General features: G+C 38.0%; 4 protein-coding genes across 4 annotated transcripts; 3 read left to right on the top strand and 1 right to left on the bottom strand.

Moving 5' to 3' along the window:
* The first annotated feature begins 3,250 nt into the window (after positions 1-3,250).
* LOC121890758 (histone H2A-like) lies at positions 3,251-3,704 on the top strand. The gene has a single exon (XM_042403296.1). It carries the CDS (start codon positions 3,268-3,270, stop codon positions 3,652-3,654), a length of 387 nt encoding a protein of 128 aa, XP_042259230.1. The 5' UTR covers positions 3,251-3,267; the 3' UTR covers positions 3,655-3,704.
* Positions 3,705-6,154: 2,450 nt separating this feature from the next.
* LOC121890767 (histone H4) lies at positions 6,155-6,561 on the top strand. Its single transcript, XM_042403305.1, has one exon. The coding sequence runs from the start codon at positions 6,198-6,200 to the stop codon at positions 6,507-6,509; it is 312 nt and encodes a 103-aa protein (XP_042259239.1). The 5' UTR covers positions 6,155-6,197; the 3' UTR covers positions 6,510-6,561.
* Positions 6,562-8,201: 1,640 nt separating this feature from the next.
* Positions 8,202-8,629, top strand: LOC121890763 (histone H2B 3-like). The gene has a single exon (XM_042403301.1). It carries the CDS (start codon positions 8,215-8,217, stop codon positions 8,581-8,583), a length of 369 nt encoding a protein of 122 aa, XP_042259235.1. The 5' UTR covers positions 8,202-8,214; the 3' UTR covers positions 8,584-8,629.
* Positions 8,630-9,967: 1,338 nt separating this feature from the next.
* On the bottom strand, positions 9,968-10,389 carry LOC121890762 (histone H2B 1/2). The gene has a single exon (XM_042403300.1). It carries the CDS (start codon positions 10,386-10,388, stop codon positions 10,014-10,016), a length of 375 nt encoding a protein of 124 aa, XP_042259234.1. The 5' UTR covers position 10,389; the 3' UTR covers positions 9,968-10,013.
* Between the last annotated feature and the right edge of the window lie 12,226 nt (positions 10,390-22,615).

The raw sequence follows: 22,615 nt of genomic DNA, 5'->3' as shown, positions 1-22,615 counted from the left end.
TCATGAAGGATATGGAGAAAGATCTGTTCTTGCACACTCGTTGCTTAAGTGCTTTCTAAAAGGAGTCAGGCAACAGAGATCTCTCTTTGACACCACAACGGGATTTACCCCTGGTGTTATGCGCTCTGGGGGAACCCCCCTTGAAGCCTGTATTGCAAATCTCTCTCAAAGCTGTCATTAACGACAGCACTTCTCCTAGCCCTGACTTCGACTAAGAGAATTAGTGATTTATGTGGGCTTTCAGCCTCTCCCTCTTGTCTCATTATCAGAGATGACGGGAGCGCAGCTACTCTGAGGCCGAATCCCACATTCACGCCCAACATCATAACCACTTCTATTTCGTGTAGGCTTCGCTCTCTAAGAGCTGTTTCTATTGGGTTTATCCCCACGTGCATGCGCAGTCGTGAAGATGATCTTTCGCACCATTGTGCCCTGCACAGTTGCCCCTCTCAGGTCCACATCCACGGTATATTATACCGGTGTAACCAGAGATCTGCTCCCATTTTTTCCTCAGCGTTTGTATGCAGTTGGAGGTTATGTCTTCAAGCAAGACTCAGCACCCTGCCAGAGCGGTATGTTTGTGCCCCTACTGTCAGATCGGCTACACAATGGCCTCTGACTTCCACCCCCGCTGCGAGACATGTCTCGGTGCCAAACACGCAGGACTGGCACTCACCGCCCGGGCAACATGCGCCTTCAGCGCTCGCCTGCCAACGGAAGACCTGCGACGACAAGTGGAGGCCTTCGCAGCGCTGCAGCTAGAGGGCGATGGAGATGACAAATGGGATGAATGTGCTAGCTTCACAGTTGAATAAGCTGTGGATTTTTTCAACCAGATGGTGCACGGTACTGGGCACAAGTCTGATGACTCAGCTTCCTCCATCGCTGGCAGCCCCCCTGGCTCTCCCCTCTCCCCGTTGGGAGACCTGGAGCTCGACAACGATAAGGGAGCCCTGCTCGCGTGGCTATTTCGTCACAGCCTGCTAGCCACCTTCCAGCCAAGGCTCTCCTCCAAGATCTTTCGAGCATTATTAAGATGGCGGCTGACCTGAAGGATATTCCTATGCTGGCAGATCCACCTGCACCTGCTCACAGCGTTTTAGGAGGTGATGTCTATGTCTCGGAGCTGGCGTCCAGGCAGTTCCCGGTGTGGCCTCGTGCCACAGAGTTTCGGCCGCTTATTGATGCAGCTTTTTCCGAACCTGGAAAGCTGAAGGCACCGGTGGCTCGTTACAATCCCTTCACCAGAGTTCACAGGGATACAGAACATGGGTTCCCTGTCGTCCCATCACTAGAAGCAGACGCAAGCTTACGCCACCTTCTCCTCGGGACCAAGTTACCACCCGCCTTACTGAGCACCAGTGTGCTGCACAGACAGTAGCAGCTGCTAACAACTTTGCCCTGCTCTCCTCTGCTGTCTCCGCCATGACTAGGCAGCCCGGCGTGCTTCCTCCTGAGATGGTGAAAGGCATCAGGAAGGTGATGTCAGCTATCCTGACCCTCTCCACGGACTTCCGTCTTCCCACAAGAGTTAGAGAGAAGAAACGTCACGCTGTCTCTGCCCATTGCATGCCTTGTCTCGTTATGTGACGCGCACAGCAAGCCTCAGACAGACACAGCAGCTGTTTGACAAAACAGCGCTTGGCCCACTGGCTGTGTGACACTAGCACACAGGCATATGCTGCAGCTGGGGTGAATCCCCCGCTGGGCATTCATGCACACTCTACGAGGGCCTTGTCCTCCTCCACAGCTCTCCTCAGAGGGATGGCAGCGACAGACATTTGTGAGGCAGCATCGTGGGCTTCACCGTCTCCTTTTATTCAGTTCTACTTACACGACGTGTCTGAGTCCTCCCTGACTCACTCAGTGTTGAACGTGCTCAACGATCAGTGACACGCTGTCAGCTCTGAGCGCGTTACACACACACATTCATCTGGTAGAGAGCCATTATATGTGCTACAAGCTGGCATATATTCAAACTCTCTTTTAACTTATTTGAATGAGTCTCTGGGGCTGTCACAGTACGTAACAGTCGACCCTGTGTGCTCTCCCAACATAAGTTCACTGTGTGTGAAATGTGTGTGAAATGTGTGCTTATGCGCTCTCTGTGCACACCTGCGTGCACCATGTGTATCCTCCTCTGCTCACATCTTTGTGGATTAGTGGGGCTGTTTTTTGCCCTTTTCATCACCTGCTCTGCTTACGTTTGGGACATTTTACAGTGCGTAATTATCGTCCCCACTCTCCACAGCAGCAGGTGTGCCAGGTGAATGAGTGTAATGTTTTCACTTTGACCATTCACACAAGGCGGGAACAGGGTGACAACATAGCATGCCTTATGCCTTTTTATTTAATTTTATTGTGCTCTGCCCTAATGGAGTTGTGAACTAGTGTGTGTTTACGTGCTTGTGGACTGTGGCGGCACAGTGGAGCATTGACCACATCAGCTTCGCCCTAAACCCAATAGCAACAGCTCTTAGAGGGCAAAGCCTATACTCATAGAATCTGGGGTTATGATACGTAACCAACGTCTTCCCACAGATATCAGCCACCGGACATCCTTAATGCTCTCTGACATATTTGTTGTTTTTGTTTTAATCACCACTGTGCCTTCATTATAAGTTAAATTTTGATAATTAATAAATCCCTCATATTTAAAATAATTTATTTTATTAGACATCATTTTATTGGGCAGAACGCTCCAGTCTATTGTAGATGTTGGTATTGTGTAATAAAATTCCTGTATAATAATTTATAATAAGGGCCGTGTCTTGCCCTGCCTCCTCTTTTATTACACTTTTTATTCCAACATCTCCAACACAGAGAGCATTTCTGGTGATGGCGGCAGATATATTTTTTACAAAGGCAATTTTTCATCTGTCACCATCTACAGCACCCAGACCGCCATATTCTTTGTTTTCACTCTCATAAACCTATTTAATTAGTTAAAGATAATTAAGAATTATTATTATAGTAAAGACGTAAATGCAGATCCAAACACATCTTGTAATGCCTCACTTTGCACTAAATTCCAGTCAATAATCTATAATAAACCTTATTATTTATCGTGGCTGTTTTGCATTACTCAGGCCGGAAACTGTGTAGTTCCGGCAGTAACTTGCCATAATCGCTTCTGATTGGACGATCACACTGAAGCTCCATCTGACCAATGAACGACCAGCTAGTGAGCCGTTGGGGTTATATAACCCAGGCTTCCGGTGACAAAGGGCATTGTACTTCTGTAATCTGAAGAACGACGAAAACAAGATGTCTGGGCGAGGAAAAACTGGTGCCGGTAAGGCCAGAGCGAAGGCAAAGACCCGTTCCTCCCGGGCCGGGCTTCAGTTCCCGGTCGGCAGAGTCCACAGGCTGCTGAGGAAGGGCAACTATGCGGAGCGTGTCGGTGCCGGAGCCCCGGTGTACCTGGCGGCGGTGCTGGAGTATCTGACCGCTGAGATCCTGGAGCTGGCCGGAAACGCTGCCCGCGACAACAAGAAGACCAGGATCATCCCCCGTCACCTGCAGCTGGCTGTCCGCAACGACGAGGAGCTCAACAAGCTGCTGGGCGGAGTGACCATCGCTCAGGGCGGCGTGCTGCCCAACATCCAGGCTGTGCTGCTGCCCAAGAAGACCGAGAAGCCCGCCAAGAAGTAAACATGGAACCGGCTCCCCAACAACACAACAACGGCTCTTTTAAGAGCCAACCACCTCATCAAAGAGCGTTTCCTTTAAGTCTTATCAATAGCTGACGTAAGTCATGTGTTTAAACTATGATATTGATGTCATACTGGTATCTGATTTAAATATGATGACAAAACGAGCCTTCAGTATGCAAGTTTCTTTACTAGAGAATTGTGACATTACAGTATTTTACATATTTGAACAATTACATTTACTGTATATTTAACTTAATATTGTATCATTTCTCCTATATAACAGACTATATAACTATAGCTACATCTATCAGATCCTTCACTTTTGCACATTTCTTCTTCTTACAATCCACAAGTCAGCTAAATTGTGTGTGTATAGTTCAAGTATTGTGTGTGTGTGTGTATAGATTTAATCTCATTACATGTAGATCTTATCAGTTTCCTTTTTTCCTGCACTGTTGTAACATGCAAATTTCTCCTCTGGGGATCAATAAAGTCTTGTTAAGAGTAACAATTAGATGTTTACGTGTAAGGGAGAAATAATATAACTTTAATTCTTACCAAGAGTGTTACAAACGAGTTTGTGGAATTAAAGGGTTAAAAGTCAACACTTAAAACCTGCAATTAAAACAATTACCAGGTTCCTCATTAAACAATGAAGATTAGTTATGTTTGATCAACTATATTTGTATGGTATATCATAACAGTGCTATATTATGTTTGTTTTTTTTTTCTCAAATGACAAAAAAAGCCTTTTGGTTTATTTATTTATTTGTTTTTACCTCAGTTTACTTTTTATGAGCTGCTGTTGTGCTGAATCAACATGTCTGCCAGGAGCACATAGATCCATTTCTCCATGTGTCCTAATTCCAGATTATACAATCAGATTACATATAATAATAAACCCCTGTAGTAGAATGAAGCTACTCTTTTATAGAACCAACTTAAGAGTCAAAAAGTTATCCTAAAATGTCCAGGAATAATTAACATGTGAAATGAACAACAATCGAATATATTTTTAATGTATAAATCGGGCTGAAATAACAGGAAATTGTCAGAAATGGAAACAATGATGTAGCGAGACGTTCCAGAGATCACATCAGGAGGATTCAGTTCCACGCTGACAAGTGTAGACAATGAAGATGATCAGAAAATGATTGGAAATAAAATCAATGTTTTTTTTGTTTGTTTGTACCCCTGATAAATATAAATAAAAGGAAAAAGTGGTGTAATATCCTATCAAACATTCAAATACAAATAACATAATCGCCTAAAATGACTCTATTCCTAATGGTACAGTTTCAGTAATGTATCATTGATCCTGATCAATGAAATGAAGTCATCAAGGATCTACTCTGAACACACCTCTGCAGCTCTCTGACATTTAACAGCATTTTACACTCAAAACCAGTTTGATAAAACTTTTTTTTTTTGGTGACGTTTGTGAGTAAAAGTGAAGCATTTTCACTTAAATCCAGAATTTTACTTTTAATAGTTGAATAAATACGAGGCCCTGTAAAAACTGATACACATAAGCATTCATGGCATTTCCTGTATCCCCACGTACACATATATTTACACACACATCTACATACTGTTGTGAAGTATTTCCCGCCATAGTAGGCCGTCCTCCATTTTAAAATCTTTTATTTGTTGTCAGATGGAGGTCATGTGAAGTGTTGGTTAACCTCTGGGGTCAAAGGATACTTTCCCCATTTTTAGATATCTTCTTAAATTTGCCTTTTAAAGGCACTTGCCTATAAAATAATACCCAAGTGTTTCATATCAAAATGTTCAGAACAATTTCAGCTTTCTGTAGTATGACGTAGAGCACTGTGTCAAGAGATAATTTGGCCCAAGAGCTGAAATATTTTAACTCAGATTATAGAAATTATCCCTAACTCTTTACATACATACCTTAACCAAAGTCTTAGGTCCATAAAAATAATATAATACATGAATAAAAGAACAGATAAATGTTTAAAAATGTCTAAAATTACATTTTGTCATATTGTTTTTAATTAGAAGTGTAGTCGCTCTACTTTCACCAAATGAGGGACTGAGATAAAATGGACATGTGAGCATTACAGCTTTCATTTCAAACAAACTTTTATTCTCACTACACAGAAAAATCACACTATTTACAATAATTACATAATAATGTTACTTCAACTGTCATGCTAGGGAAACATCCTTCTGCCTGATGCATTAGTACAGCGAGTTATATTATATAATATGATATGAGAGGAGCTGCGTCACATTCAGCTTCTTTTCATGTCCAGTTAGAACAACACAAATACTACAGCTGAGAGTCTGTTTCTAACCAGCAGCAGGAAGTTAACTGTCAGGTTAACCTGCCAAATATCACAGAGAAAGATACAAAATGGAGGCGAAACTACGTAAGCGAGGCTGAATCTGGCTCCGCCCAGTAAAGTTGACGCCGCCTGTCCTCCCTTACGTCCGCAGACACGCTTTAAATACAGAAGCTCTGCCGACGCGAATCATATTTAACTTTCGTCTTGATCGAGAAGAGATCAGTTAAAAATGAGCGGAAGAGGAAAAGGCGGCAAAGGACTCGGTAAAGGAGGCGCTAAGCGTCACCGTAAAGTCCTCCGTGATAACATCCAGGGAATCACCAAACCCGCCATCCGCCGTCTGGCTCGCCGCGGCGGCGTGAAGCGTATCTCCGGTCTGATCTACGAGGAGACCCGCGGTGTGCTGAAGGTGTTCCTGGAGAACGTGATCCGTGATGCCGTCACCTACACCGAGCACGCCAAGAGGAAGACCGTGACCGCCATGGACGTGGTTTACGCGCTGAAGAGGCAGGGCCGCACCCTGTACGGCTTCGGAGGTTAAACCTGATCCAGACCTGCTGAGACAAGAACACAAAGGCTCTTTTAAGAGCCGCCACTTCCTCTAAGAGACGATATCCTGTTAAACAGTTATAGCTGCACATTAGGAAAAATTTAACTTTGTCGCCAGACATCAAAGCTGTTCTGTTATGAATGATTATGCTGCTTATGTTTATTACTATATACGAGGTATCTGTAGGTCTTGAACAGAACCAAATTCTTATAAAAGTACTCTTAAGGCAGAATTATCATGATGTACAAAAGTAAAGCTTCCTGCTGTAACTCTAGTTTTACTGAGTTTTTTTTCTTGTGTTTTTACACTTAAACCAAAAGCAGACTCTGCAGGTTTCCTCTAAGAATACTTTTCACAAAGGTCTTATTTATTTCATGCCTGCCATAGACAATAATGCAAGTTAAAACATATTGATTGGTCATACATGTTGATAGTAAAACCTGCCTGGAAAATCCTCAATGTTATTGTTCAAGAGATGTTTATTTGTACATAGTGTGAACTTCTGCCTCATACATCGATTTACAGATTAAGCCAGTTTGCAGTTCTCGTTCCTGGATGTGCATTTAAAATACATAATACTCAATAATACAAATCTGCACATTACAACACAAAAATAAACAAAACATACAAAGCAGTACAAAACACAAACAAACAAAAGTTTTATAAACCGTTCTATTCATCTATTCATTCATTCTTTTTCTGCTCATGATTAACCTCTTAATCCCTAGTCCTCTGGCTCAGGCCCCTTCTCGAAAATGGCAAACTCAAAATAAATTTAGTATATCTCTGCAACTACAAGGTTTATATGAATAATCTTTATATCATGATAAAAGTAACACTTACTCTGGGTCAGAGTAAATGAAAGATTACATGTCCGCCTTAAAAAAACTGTTCAGTATTTGCGTGAATGTCCCCATTATGATTATGTAGTTGCAACCCCCAAACCTCTAGCAAACCATAAAACAACATCTGAACATTATCTGTGCCAAGTCTGATGCTAATAAAGTGAAGCAGAGCAAAGTTTTAGTAAAGAATTTTCTAGACAATGTTTATAAATGAGTAACTAGCAGGGTAAAAATCTGTAACTTAACTTTTAAAGGAAACATATTTTACTTTATTTCTCATCATGTATTTGTGGGGTAAAGTCAGGAAATATTTTGAGAAATAAAATTGTTCCAGTAAAAGGTGACATTACATTCAGTTGGAAGAGTGCAGGAATCACTATTATTCTTTTTGTTGAGCAGAGAAACACCATCTTCATGTGTCAGCTGGGAGAATCAATAAAATTCATATTAACATCATTACAGTATTGTTATTCCAGAGAGAAAAGCACCAGCAATTTTTGATTGAGGATTAATGACATAAAATCTATTCATGGATTTTTTTTTAATAAAACATATCAGCTTGAATGAATGTTAAATCTAAATATAACATGTTTATGTCTCTATAGTTATGGGTTTTGTACAGCATATTATATTATAAACTGTGGCTACTCTTCAGATGAGGCGGATCTTTCAGTAAAAAGGCGGTCAGATCGATTCTCAAGGGTTGGGGCGCTGCGCATGCTCAGTCTCGCTAACAACGAGTCAACCAATCCTGTGCGAGCAACGGCGCAGTGAAGTTTGCATCAGGTGGATATATAGAGGCCGTTTGGAACCGGAATCGTTATTCGTTTGAGGAAATTCAACGATCAATCATGCCTGATCCAGTCAAAGCACCGAAGAAAGGCTCCAAGAAAGCCGTCTCTAAAGCCACCAAGACCGGCAAGAAGAAGAGAAAGACCAGGAAGGAGAGCTACGCCATCTACGTGTACAAGGTGCTGAAGCAGGTCCACCCCGACACCGGCATCTCCTCCAAGGCCATGGGCATCATGAACTCCTTCGTGGGGGACATCTTTGAACGCATCGCCGGTGAGGCTTCCCGCCTTGCTCACTACAACAAGCGCTCCACCATCACCTCCAGGGAGATCCAGACCGCCGTCCGCCTGCTGCTGCCCGGTGAGCTGGCCAAACACGCCGTGTCCGAGGGCACCAAGGCCGTCACCAAGTACACCAGCTCCAAGTAAACCCGCTGTTGGTCCCAACAACTCAAAGGTCCTTTTCAGGACCACCCACACCTTCACCTCAGAGCTTCAGTCCTTCATGATGTCTGTTCAGTGTCTCAATCATAATCCTAATTTTGTATTTTGTGATTGTTTATTTTTGAAAAAAAAAAACTTAAGGATAGATTTTGTATCAATGGATGAAGAACTCATTCCTACATTGAAGTTGATCAGTAGAGAACTTTTCACAATAAGTGTTGGCTGCTATAAAGGTTACTGGGAGGAAAGAACATTAAATATTACACCACACATTGAGAATTATCAAAGTAATATGTCCATCTAAATGATGTCCTTTTCTCTGACTGTTGTGTCTTATATAAATGATTTTAAGGATGGAGAAATGTTTTGATGTTGAGCCCAATAACTTAACATGTTATGTCACTTTATTAATAACACTGTTCTGTTGCTGTATATATATGCTTTTTCTTTTTTTTTAAAAAAAAACTGTTTCTAGTTGTATAAAGCACTGATAATCCATCATTTCAGCCATTTCAACAGAGCAATATCTGTCTATTGATATTGAGATCAATTCTCTTTCTATCATGAACCACTTAACTTTTGTTCAGTCATTGGTCACTTTAACTATTATACTATAAGTCTGGAAGTGTTCTTTATATTTTATTACTTTTTCAAGTATATCTGTTTTCTTTTGTTTTATATGTTAGACGTTGTTAAGCTTCACATAAATGAAAAAAAGTGAGTTTGGTCTGTAATATAATATATAAACTAATATTTTTATTGTCAAATGTGATATGAATACAGTATATGAAGCAATAAGACATATTTACACATGATATACACTTAAATTGGCTGTGTCTAGAATAAAATAAAAAGTGGACAAAACTGCTACTTCTCCTGTAGTTCTGTTATTTTAAACTAAATAAAGAGTAACACATAATCTACCCGTTTGTATACTTAACATATACATGTTCAAAAAAACAATTATTGGGAAAACCCATTATAATACTAACATTTGACACATGATAAATATTAGTTGGTATATAATCTTTTTGTCTATTCCACATTACATGTGGATCAAAATAAAATAAGGGTATTATATTTAAATATTTTGCACTGGGTATAATTTTGTTGGATGTGTTAATATTTCCCTTTAAAATACACTCAACATGCGTATGTCTAGACAGAGAGAACATTGTGTCCGTTTCTAGTCTGAACAGCTGTGTTTGCTGCTACCATTTTATTACAAACTGAACCAGCAGATTGTTTTTATTTTAAGTCTGAATAAACCAGCTGGAAAACTGATTTAGGTTTAACCAGAAACCAACAGTCACAATATATAAACTTGAAGAAACATCATGAAGGACTGAAGCTCTGAGGTGAAGGTGTGGGTGGTCCTGAAAAGGACCTTTGAGTTGATTGTACAGACAGCGGGTTTACTTGGAGCTGGTGTACTTGGTGACGGCCTTGGTGCCTTCAGACACGGCGTGTTTGGCCAGCTCACCGGGCAGCAGCAGGCGGACGGCGGTCTGGATCTCCCTGGAGGTGATGGTGGAGCGCTTGTTGTAGTGAGCAAGGCGGGAAGCCTCACCGGCGATGCGCTCAAAGATGTCCCCCACGAAGGAGTTCATGATGCCCATGGCCTTGGAGGAGATGCCGGTGTCGGGGTGGACCTGCTTCAGCACCTTGTACACGTAGATGGCGTAGCTCTCCTTCCTGGTCTTTCTCTTCTTCTTGCCTCCCTTGCCGGCGGTCTTAGTCACGGCTTTCTTGGAGCCCTTCTTGGGCGCTGACTTCGCTGGTTCAGGCATTTTTTCTGCGACGTTACGAACAGCAACTTAATTTATACAGGCTCCATGCAAATGTTGCTGTGCTGCCGCCCTCCTGTGATTGGCTGAGCTGCTCGTGGTCTCACTGCTGGTAACCATAACAACTACAGCGGCTCCGGTCTGATGGTGTTAGCAGCTCAGTGAATCACAGCCTGCTGCCATCTGTCTCAAAACTAATAATCATAAGAGATGAGGATGAACACGTTTTACATTTAAACTTTTGGTGTATTAAATTCACACGATGTGAGTGTTTGATCTCACTCAATTAAACAATGATCAAACCCCGTGGCATGATGAAAAATCAAATGCTGCTGAGACAGATATTAGTAATATAAGATAATATAATATAATATAATACAATATATGTATTTTATTATAGCGTCTCAGTCGAATAAATAATCAATCTTGACTGATGGTCCAAAGCTGTTTAATTTGTTTTCTAAACAAAAAAGTACAGACAGAAGGCAAGATAAAAAAGTTAAAACTTTGTTAGAATTAGCTATTACAATTCGTTAGCACCAGAGAGTTAGCAAACAACAAATAAACTCAAATTATTATACACAAATAAATACAATTAAACTACCATGTTGCCACTTTTGACTGGAGCTAAACTCCCATTATACTCTCCCCATTCGTCCTTATATTTATTTCCTTGTGTGTTAACTTTACTGTTCTGTTTACCCCTTTGTTGACCTTTGTTTACCTTTCTTTCTGTCAATTTATGTCTGTTACATATGTCTAGTATCCTTTCAAGGAAGCAATATAGCAAATAAATATACAAATGCAAATCCTCAGCAGATTATCATTTTATGTGTTTAATCTTCTCCCACATTTTCATTATAATGAAATGATCTTAATATGTAATCATTGAGCCATGATAACACTAAACAACTTAAAGTTGTACTCATTTTAAAAACTAAAATTGAATACCAAAAATGACAAGATGTTTTGGAAACCAGGAATCCATATTACTGTAAACTTGGTGTGTCTGCACTGTCCGAACCTTCTCTCAAGGATTGATTGAACTGAGGAGAACTTTTATATCATCACAACTTCAAGTTTTTTGAAGCTGAGAGAACATGTTGTCACACTGTTGTACTTTGGCCATATTAACCCCATAAACATACATTTTAACTTACATTTTAATTGTGGCAAGAGAGCCTGACAGGGTACATCACACTGTGCATCACACCAGTGTATTCACATTAATATAATGGTGTTTCCAAGTAGCAGCTAAAGCTAAAAATATAAAGATTGTAATGAGAAGATAAGTGAAGTTAGTGATGACACAATCTAAAATCGTGTCATCAAAAGTGAGAAATAACTGATGGTTATATAATCTTAGAGATAGTATAAAATTATAGCTACATCACATTTTATATAAAGCTTTATTTCATCAACTATGTGAAGGTCCATGTGATGAGTGTCTCTCAGTAACCTGCACAGTAGAAGTCAGAGGGGAACAGTGACGAGGCTGCAGTTTAGTGCTCTGTGTTTGCATCTAAGTTAAAGAAGAGACTGACCAGTTTATTTAGATAATGACGGTGTTTGTAGTTATCTGATTAATTGGTGTCACCAGCGCGGCTCCTTCCTTAACTGATTGATAATGTCTGCTTGCTGTTTGATATAGTCGTCATGTATAGTTTGGTAAACGTGTCTGAGTTATGATTATTGATCTCTGCGTAAGAAGTGTTAGCACAGTGGTGGCAGTAACAGTCGTAGTAGGTGTGTGGTGCTGTTGAACTGTATGTTTGAAGATATGTAGATATGTTTATATATTTTATATAATATCCATAATTAAGTGTATCTCTGTGTTTTTATGTTTAATATTGTTTCTTCATCAATAGTTGATCTGTTTCATCTGCTCCATACTAATATATTGACTTATTAATGCATCATACTTTTTATTTTTATGTTTATTTAATTCTTTACATTTCAATTTAAATAAATATTTTATTCTATATTTTAGTATTTCCCACAGTTTAGTCGCGTAAGTTGGACATAACTGCTGTCCAACGTATGTTACCAGCTAACATAAGTTAGCTAGTTTAGTCCAGTGGTTTCCAACTTAGGGGTCGGGCCCTTCCATAGGATCACCAGACAAATCTGTTTTCAGTTTTTGGATTTTTTTCTCTAATCTTTGATTTTTGCTGAAATATTGGATCATTTGAACATTTATTGAAATGAAAGCATGTGAGAAGTTTAGAGGGAAAAATCACTATTTGGTGGAGCTGTTAACAACTCATAGACATGTGAAATGTGACCCCGACTACACACTGCTTTTTGTAAGACATCAAAAGCCAAAAAGGTTGGAAACCACTGGTTTCATCTTTAACAATGTGTTGTATTTTAAAAGCTTGTTATATTATCCATTGTGTCAAATCTTCATGTGAAAAGTAACTAAAGCTGTCAAATAAATGTAGTGGAGTAGAAAGTAGAATATTTCCCTCTGAAATGTAGAAAGTAGCATCACATGGAAATACTCAAGTAAAGTACAAGTACCTCAAAACTGTACTTCAGTAAATGTACTCAGTTACTCTCCAACACTGATCAGGAGTGAGTTACCAGCAGGTTTCTAAGGTCTGATCAGGGTTGGTACACACACACACACACATATATATACATATATATATAAACCTTGTTTAATTACTGATATATGTTTTGGTTACGATAGTAACCTACAACTAAAGGCCTTTACATACCTGGGGGGGGGGGGGGGGTGTATAAATGACATGAGTAAGCAAGGATTTGCGACACAAACACAGAAACAAGAAACAAGAATTTACAACAGTTCATTCTGCCGTCAGTCAGCCTGCTGAGGGCAGTTTGTCCTCTCAGGACCTGCAGCTGCTTCTGTAGACAGAAACACTGAATGCAGGTCGGAGTCGGTGTGGATTGAACAGGTGTAACGCTCTCCTCTTCAATATATTGATTCATTGGCTTCATTTCTCCGCCCACTGTAGCGAGTGAGCTACCAGTCTGCCTGCAGTGAAACAGGCAGCTCACAGACAGACTGGGAGATCAGGTAAATAAGTTCATAACACATGCAGCAGGATATTCAACACCCAAAGTAGGCCTTCGCAATAAACTGCTGTCTGTGCAGAACCTGGACCACAAAGTGAGAGACGGTTTCTACTGTAAACTGACCTGAAGATGACTCAGTTTTTTAATGTCATTTGATAACTTACATTACAACACAACTACCCAAGACCCTGACTGACCTGTACTCACACTTCCTGCTGGTTCAGACAAAGAGGAAGACGTATGTCCTTCTTCCTCTATGTCATTGATTAATATATTTGCAATCAATTAAATTATTAATGATGATTAACTGATGATGGCAGTGATAGTGTTTCTACTATTACTGCTACTGAAAGTGTTATGACTGTTATTAGTATTACTATTACTGTAGCATCAGGCTGCACAAGAATGTTATGCAGGTAGGAACCTTTGTATTATATACTTTGCCTGGAGGACAATAATAGTGTGTGGAATTTGAGCCAAAGAGATGTATGTCGAGAACATGGATGTATTATAAAGGCTCTTATTTAATACATCCATGGTTGACAAGTAAACTGTGATCATATCTTCACTCAGAACAATTACTGTTATCTATTTTTCAGTTTTAAAGGTTTATCAGACTCTTCAACATTGCAGTACTGTATGGAAGATTTAAAATATCTAATTGCAAACAAATCTAAAAAATAACTACATTGAACTACAGCACACATTGTTATATGTATTTCCCTAAAATTATGTACGTATTTACTGTGTCATAATGAAAAGAAAATCAATGGTAAAATGACAATTATTTAGCCTTTTCTCTCTAATTTATTTCAAATTAAATTAAATCACCATTTTCATTTCAAAAAGCTGCCCTGCACCTCCTCATGAAAACTAATGGCAGTTCTGTATTTAGTGTTGGCAGGTCTATGCTGCTCTCTGCTGGACAACAGTGAAACACCTTAAACACCTTATTCCTTTGAGAAAATCCACCAAACTAATCATGCCTGATCCAGTTAAGGCCCCGCAGTGATGAAGTATTAAATCATCGAATTTCCTGGTAAACCTTGACTTGACTCTTGACTAAGGTACAATCACTGAACTTAAGACAGTCAGTAGAAGTACTTTTACGTTTTGGCAAAACTAATAAAAAAGGGTACTGGAAATTAAATTGTTTAAATGATAATAATATGTTTGCAGAATGGAAGCACAAAATTAAAATTATGAAGACTTTAAATATATTAACCAAATCTGATATTTATTTGTGGGAGATCATGAAAGAAAGATGTGTGTATTTTTTTTTAAATATAAACGTAAAATTCTGAATCAAGAACGAAATGAAAAATATAGAGTGTTAATGTTAAAGTATGTTGATCCACAAATAAAAGTAAATAAAACAGAAGATGATAAAGATACTTTGAGTGAAACTGAATCGGAATTGACCAAAATGAATAATGATGTCTCTCATTGCCGTCGTTTACAGGCAGGTATAGATAACAATATAGACAGTCCCGGTAATAATTATAGCCTGACAAACTTACATAAAAAGAAACTACAGAATAAACATGTTGCTGCAATTCGAAATAATGATGGGCAGAAGATAAGCAAACAAAGAGGGAAACGATTAGAGAACTCTGTGAAAAAATGTATAAGAAAATAGATATAAATGTTTCTAAATTGTGTGCATTTCTTGATTCAGTTAAAAAGCATGAGGTTGACCTACGTTCATTAGGAAGTGAGATTACTAAAGATGAAGTTAAACGAGCAATTGTAGAATTAAATAAAGGTAAAGCTCCTGGTCCAGATGGACTTCCTGGTGAATTTTATCAAACATGTATAGATGAGATTACAGACCTGTTAATCTCAGTCTTTAATGTTGGAATCATGGTATTATATCACTCATTTATAAGAAAGGAGAGAAATATGAAATAGATATCTGGAGACATATCACACTCATGAATGTTGATTATAAAATACTTGCAAAAATAGTTATGAATAGACTGTATGATACCCTGCAAAAAGTAATTGAAGAAGAACAAACATGTGCTATCAAGGGAAGGCTGATGTGGGATAATTTAGCAACATTGAGAGATACAATCAGTAACAATTCTGGGGATGAATTCTTCATTATAGGCCTGGATCAAAAGAAAGCCTTTGATTTTATATCTCAGGAATATCTGTGGGAGGTGTTAAGAGTGTATGGATTTGAACAAGATTTAATTAATGTTATTAAACTAATGTATGCACAATCTATAGTTCAAATCAATGTTAATGGGTTTTTAACAGAAACATTTGAAATTAGCGGAGGTGTTATACAGGGTTGCCCTTTATCAGCAGCCCTCTATGTCTTAGCTATAAATCCACTCCTGAAGAGAATTAAGGACGATAACAGGTTTAGTGGAACAAAAACCAGTAATGGGGAGCAGGTGGTAGTCCTAGCATATGCTGATGATATTACTGTAAAAGTTAAAAACCAAAATGAACTTGACATAATAAATGAACAATTTAAGTTATATGAAGAAGTATCTGGTGCAAAACTCAATCATAACAAAACCGAAGGAGTCTGGTTTAGAAGAAGAGACATACGACATGAAGATTTTAGGTGTACAAATAAGTAATAAAAACTGTTATGAAAAAAATTGGGATGGCAAGGAAAGGGAGATAAAAGAGGAACTGCAAAAATGGGAAAATAAATCAAATAATTATAAAATTAGAATATTAATAATAAAGACTTTTATTTTATCTAAATTGTTATTTTTAGCTACTTTTTTCCCTCCAAAAAAACAAACAATAAATAAAATGGCAGTCAATTTTATATGGGGGACCACTAGGGAAGTTACAAAAGAGGCAGTTACTATACAAAAGTAAAAAAGATGGCGGTCTGTAGACCTAGGTTTAAAATTAAAGATAGCTTTTTGTAAAAACATTGCAGTAGGTATTAAAAGAAATGCCATGTGGATTGGTGAAGCCCTGAGCTGGACCAAAAAAAGGGATGTGCAAGAAGCTCTGTTCCATATTATAAACTCATGTACAGTGATTTTATAACTAAGTTTGTTTGGGTCGAAATGTCTAGTAAAAATATATATATTAAACTACAAGATAACATGTATGGCGGCGTGTTCCCCTACGCAAATTTAGATGACTCTGAATCACAGGTATGTATTAAAAATATTTTTAGTAAAAACAAGACACCATGCGGCAAAATTCAGTTGGGAGACTAGCAGTCTGAGCAGTTATCAAGTGAAGCTGTTATGTCAAAACTGAAAAGTGCCCTATTGAAAATTATAACGAGAATGAAACTATTGAACATTTACTCCTAAAATGTCAAAGATCTAAAGATGTGTGGGGGAAATTGGCAGGTGTTGGTTTTAATGTAAATGTAAACTACAATGAAGTGATGTATGGTGTCTTTCTAGAAAGAATGCCAAAGGTCACATCATGAATTTTATTGGACAATAATATGTACAGTGGTAACAAAAGAGACTCAGACTTTGACACTTGTTAACATTGTAAGTGTATTCTCTGTGTTTTTGTTGTTTGATGTATTGCTGCTGACAATGTATTATTATGTTAATGATTAAGATTAACGATTATATTGAATATGTTCCTTAAAAAAATATTTAAGTTGTTTTCTTACTTTTATCTACGTAATGTCTCACATATCACTGTTATTTAATGATGTATTATTGTTGATGATGTATTATAATGATGATGGAGATTGATCATTTCGTTCTATTTATTTTTATGTACTTTGTAACTTTCCTCTGCAAAAACTCAATAAAGTATATTTAAAAAGTTGAAACACCTTAAACCTTTTTGCTTGTTTTCTGTGCTGTGGTTTGATTTTAATGTGGCATGGAAATTCATGTCCCAATGAAAAATAATTCATTCACTTTAATTAAACTCAAAAGGCTCAATAATTGTCCTTTTGACCTAAAAAGTAAATACACATTATAATGTTTATTGTATTTTACTTTATTTCTTTGTTTGATTTCTTTTATTTAGACGTTTTAAATCTTCCACAGTACTGCAGTACAGGAGATGTGGAGGGGAGGAGCAGCTCTGAGGGAAGGAAACACTGAAAGTGAAATTATACAATCATTCAGTTCAGTCTCCATTTTACAGTCAACAGAGCAAAAGGAGGAAAACAGGACGTATAAGGCAGGGTGAGTGTTAATAACACATTACTATTAATGTAAGTCTCTAAGTCAGCATTTCCCTGTGGACTGTAGAGGGAAGACGTCTGTTGGGGACATTTTTGTGTTTGATTCTAAGAACATTTTCAATATTTGCCACGCTATTGAGAGAATGTAAAACTTTCTTTTGACTTATGAATTGATAAAAAATCTATTTTGTGCTTCATGTTTGAGTCAAGAAGCAGATCTGTGTCGAGGTGACAGAGTTTAAAAGATATTTAAAGCCACAGAGCACTTCCTGTCCTCTCACCACTGGCTGCTATTTCTTGTTCTCTCACCAATGGCTGCTATTTCCTGTTCTCTCCTCAATCGCTGCTATTTCCTGTTCTCTCCCCAATGGCTGCTATTTCCTGTTCTCTCCCCAATGGGTGTGACACTTGTACAGACTTGTTTGTCTTGAGTCTTGTGCTGAGTTGATAGTACTACTATTACTATTATATCACCGTTAGTGCTACTAGTATTAATGCAACTGTTGCTATTACTACCAGTATTATTCTTACTGTTACTGATAACATTACTACAAAACTGGGGCTATCAATACAGTACCACAGGGTAGAGATGCCAGTAGGAGTTTTCTTTCATACTCTTAATTTAACAACATTTTACTATGTTTTCATGTCAGTGCCACTGTTGTTAATAACATAACAGACAAGTACACAACTACTGTACCTGAACGTCTTGTTATGGTTTGGCAACTATCACAGTTGTCTCAGGTATTGGTGAGACAGTGGAATAACATTCATGATGGACAGTTTGAGTAACAGATCTGAGTTTAAAGGTTTATTAGACACCAAAGTACTACAGCACTGCAGTACACTATATTGTTGTCCAAAAACATATAAAAACACGTCAATGAGTCACAGCGTTGCACTGAGTGACATGTAAACCAGATATTTTCTAATGCAGTTGTTCATCTTTTGTACTGATGATTTAACCAGGAGAGTTTCATGCCAATCCAGGCTGTAGAAGTGCTCAAACTATGAGTCATGTAACATTGTCTGTACGAAAAATGAATGAGATTTTTACTCCAGGAACCAGGGGTGCCCAAAATAGCTCCTCTTACTTCCCAACTCTATTAGCTGGATAATTCACACTGATTTTAAAGAAAGAAAGCAGATCCTAATTTAGCAGGTGAAGTTATTACTAAAATCACACTTCACTGTCTGCAGACACCTGTTTCCTGTGACCCCTGGAACCCCTTGCTTTTCATTTTGGCATTCATTTTGTCTCACGCGAGGCTGCTGCGTCACTTCATCTAGAGATTCGAGGTCTCGCCTATTTTCGCCGCGTGACGCGTGCAGTTCTTAGCTGAAATAGACAGGGAAGACGATAGAAAGATAGGGCTGCCAGTGGCAGAAGTGCCGCAGCAGACACGCTTCCAGTGTGGACGCTACAAGCGTGAGAGACGCAGCAGTTCAGCGACGCACTGCTGAGGTTCACGCATCCAGTGTGTCCCAGGCGTAAGATAATCAATAACAATTCCATATATGGTGTCATGACTGTCTTGTACAACCTTTGGTTCTTGCATTTCGTTCCCCTTTCCCAATGATAACTTCTGTAGAATCGGGGGTCACCACGTACAACCCAGTCGCCAGAAGAAAACGTTGGCATTGAACGTTTCTGCAAACCACAGAAACGTTGAATATCTACGTTTCAACACATGAATCACGTATCATGTCAACATTTCTACAAACGTAGCATATTAACATTTCTACCCGTTGAATAATGATGTTTTATGGTGTGACAACGCTGTGGTTAAGGTCTGGTTAGGTTTAGGCACAAAGACCACTTGGTTAGGGTTAGGGGAAAGATCGGTTTCTTTGAGTACAGACTCTAGAAAGGAACCGTACGCAAGAACTCAGACTAAACACAAACAATTATGTGAACGATGTTAGTAATTTATGGACAAAAGGTAAATGTGTAATATCAATAGGCGAGAATAAGGCAGATGGAATTGGTATATTTTTTTAAAATCATGAAGTAAATATAATAAGGAGAAGAGACATAATACCTGGTAGACTATTCATGGTGGACTGTTTTTATCTAGGTAAAAAATATTGTATTATTAATGTTCATACTGCTCCAGAAGCACAAAAGAAATGTCAGTTATTTAAAAGACTTAGAGAGCTTTTGTTGGTAGGTTTTAACATTATTTTATGTGGAGATTTTAATATAGTTACAGAAGAAAATGACCGAATTGCCAACACAGTGTTTAAACTGCGCCCAGAGGGTAAATTATTAAAAGAAATTTGTCAACAAGCAAAGTTAACTGACATGTATAGAGCTGTTAACCCCTCTGGTACAGACTTTACCAGGTTCGATTCAAAAACTAAAACTCGCATTGATCGTATATATGTGTCCTCAAATTTCAAAGTACTTCACTATGGAACAATTCTGAATGATCTTTCTGACCATCTACTCGTTAAAACCTCTGTATTATCTGGAACCTCAGTAAACAAGGGTTTTTGGAAGTGAAATGTACAGAGTTTACAAAATAAAGATTTGATAACTGAACTAAAACAAAAATTCATAAGGTGACTCAATTAAATATTTTAATTAAATCGTATACTAAACTATGGGAAATACTAAAATATAGAATAAAAGATTTTTTCAAATTTAAGTGTAAAGAATTGAATAAACTAAAGAACATAAGGTATGATACATTAATAAATCAGTATATTAGTTTAAAACAGAAGAAACAAAAATTACTATAGATGAAAAAACAATATTAAATTTAAAAACACAAATAGACACCCTTAATTATGAATTATTATATAATATATATAAACAGTCAGATATAGAGAATAGAGGAAATCTTCTTCATGCCATTAATTCCGGTCAAAAAAAACATGAAAGTAAGTTCATTAAACTCATTAAAAACAAAGAAGGTGATACTGTTATTCGTGAAGATATGAAAAGAGAGGCCATTAAAGATTTATGTGCCATTGCATACAAAAAAAATAGAAACTGACAAAGACATTGTGAGCACTTTTTTGAAAGGTGTCCCTTCATACAGTCTGTTGACTTTTACTCCACTTATTGGAGAAATAAATAAAGAAGAGGTGGTTCAAGCCATCAGACAATTAAATGTTGGGAAGAGTCCTGGTCCAGATGGTCTACCAACTGAGTTCTATCAACTCTATAATGAAGAAATTATAACCCTGCTCACCTCCATGTTTAATGAAGGTCTGCAAAGCAGCTGTATGGGGGACTCATTTTATGAAGGTGTTTTATGCTTATTGTATAAAAAAGGAGACGAATCTGATAAAGATAATTACAGACATCTGATTATAATGAATACAGACTATAAAATTTTTGCAAAAATAATTATGAATAGACTAAATGATACTTTGGATGAAATCATAGACAAAGAACAGACATGTGCAATTAAAGGTTGAGTAATGTGGGACAATCTCTGTATCCTCAGAGAGATAATACACAAACCTAACAAAGATTTCTTCATTATCGGTCTTGACCAAAAAAAGCCTTTGATTATATATCCAGAGATTATCTGTGGTCAGTTTTGAAAGCATACGGCTTTCCAGATGATTTTATTCATATGGTTATATGTTTGTATGTAAAAACTAGTGTCTGTGTAAATGTAAACAGGGTTTTATCAGAAAGGTTTGAGGTGGAGAGAGGAGTGAAGCAGGGCTGTCCTCTGAGCGCTGATCTGTATATCTTAGCCATCAGTCCCTTAATATCAAAAATAAATTCTGATAGCCGCATCACAGGCACATCTGTGGGGCATGCGCATGTAGTGGCAGCCATTGCCTACGCCGATGATGTCACAGTGGTTATTAAAAATCAAGCTGAGATGGATGCTTTAGTAAATCATTTACTTATTTATGAGCAAGCTGCTGGAGCAAAATTAAACCATGCCAAAACTGAAGGAGTTTGGATAGGAGAGGAAAGTAACAGACAAAATATAAAAATTCAAATCAAACCAGAAATTAAAATACTCGGATTGACTATCTGCAACAAAGACTGTGGTGAAATAAACTGGGAGAAAAAACTGGGTGAAATTAAAGAAGAGGTAAAGAAATGGGAAAATAAAAATACTAATTACAAATGAAGAATAAATATAGTCAAAACATTCATCCTGTCCAAACTCCTCTTTTTGGCTAACATTCTCCCTCCAGCCAACAAAATGATAACAAAAATAAACAAACAGTGTGTTAATTTAATCTGCTGAACAACTAGAGAAGTCACCAAACGAGATTTATGATATAAAAGCAAAGAATATGGTGGGTTGGGAGCTTTTGAGTTTGGTACCAGATTAAAAGTAGCCTTTGTTAAAAATGTCTCCAGAAATGCTCCCTGGGTTGGAGATCTCTCCATGTGGAGGAAGAGGAGAGGGAGAGCCAGACATGGTCCTCTGTACAAACTGGTATATGGAGACTTTATTACACAGCATCAACATTTACAGATAGACTGGAATGGTGGATCAATTAATTACAAACATTTATCTAATAACTCATGCACTGAGGTACTAAAAATTTTAAATAGTAAAAATCTCTCAGAGAGCATTATTTAGACGTTTTAAATCTTCCACAGTACTGCAGTACAGGAGATGTAGAGGGGAGGAGCAGCTCTGAGGGAAGGAAACACTGAAAGTGAAATTATACAATCATTCATTTCAGTCTCCATTTTACAGTCAAGAACACTTCCTGTTCTCACTACTGGCTGCTACTTCCTGTTCTCACTACTGGCTGCTACTCCCAGGTCTTCCTGTTCACTTGTGCAGACTTGTTTGTCTTGAGTCTTGAGCTCTGAGTTGATAGTATTACTGTTACTATTATATCACTGTTAGTGCAACTGTTGCTAATACTGCCAGTATTAGTCTTACTGCTACTATTCATATTACTATAAAACTGGGGCTACATAAAATGGCATCTCTACACTGTAATACTACAGTCCGTCTGTAACAGGGACTGATGAAGTATAAGAATCAGAGTTGAATGAATGAAAAATAATTCATTCAGTTTAATTAAACTCAAAAAGCTCAAT

The sequence above is a fragment of the Thunnus maccoyii genome, chromosome 23 (genome assembly GCF_910596095.1).
Source record: "Thunnus maccoyii chromosome 23, fThuMac1.1, whole genome shotgun sequence".
NCBI classification, from domain to species: Eukaryota; Metazoa; Chordata; class Actinopteri; order Scombriformes; family Scombridae; genus Thunnus; species Thunnus maccoyii.
The sequence above is the reverse complement of the archived record's forward strand: the minus strand, read 5'-3'. Positions and strand labels throughout refer to the sequence as shown.

Coding starts and splice junctions, on each gene's coding strand:
- LOC121890763 (XM_042403301.1), top strand. CDS start 8,215: ATGCCTGATCCAGTCAAAGCACCGAAGAAAGGCTCCAAGAAAGCCGTC.
- LOC121890762 (XM_042403300.1), bottom strand. CDS start 10,388: ATGCCTGAACCAGCGAAGTCAGCGCCCAAGAAGGGCTCCAAGAAAGCC.
- LOC121890758 (XM_042403296.1), top strand. CDS start 3,268: ATGTCTGGGCGAGGAAAAACTGGTGCCGGTAAGGCCAGAGCGAAGGCA.
- LOC121890767 (XM_042403305.1), top strand. CDS start 6,198: ATGAGCGGAAGAGGAAAAGGCGGCAAAGGACTCGGTAAAGGAGGCGCT.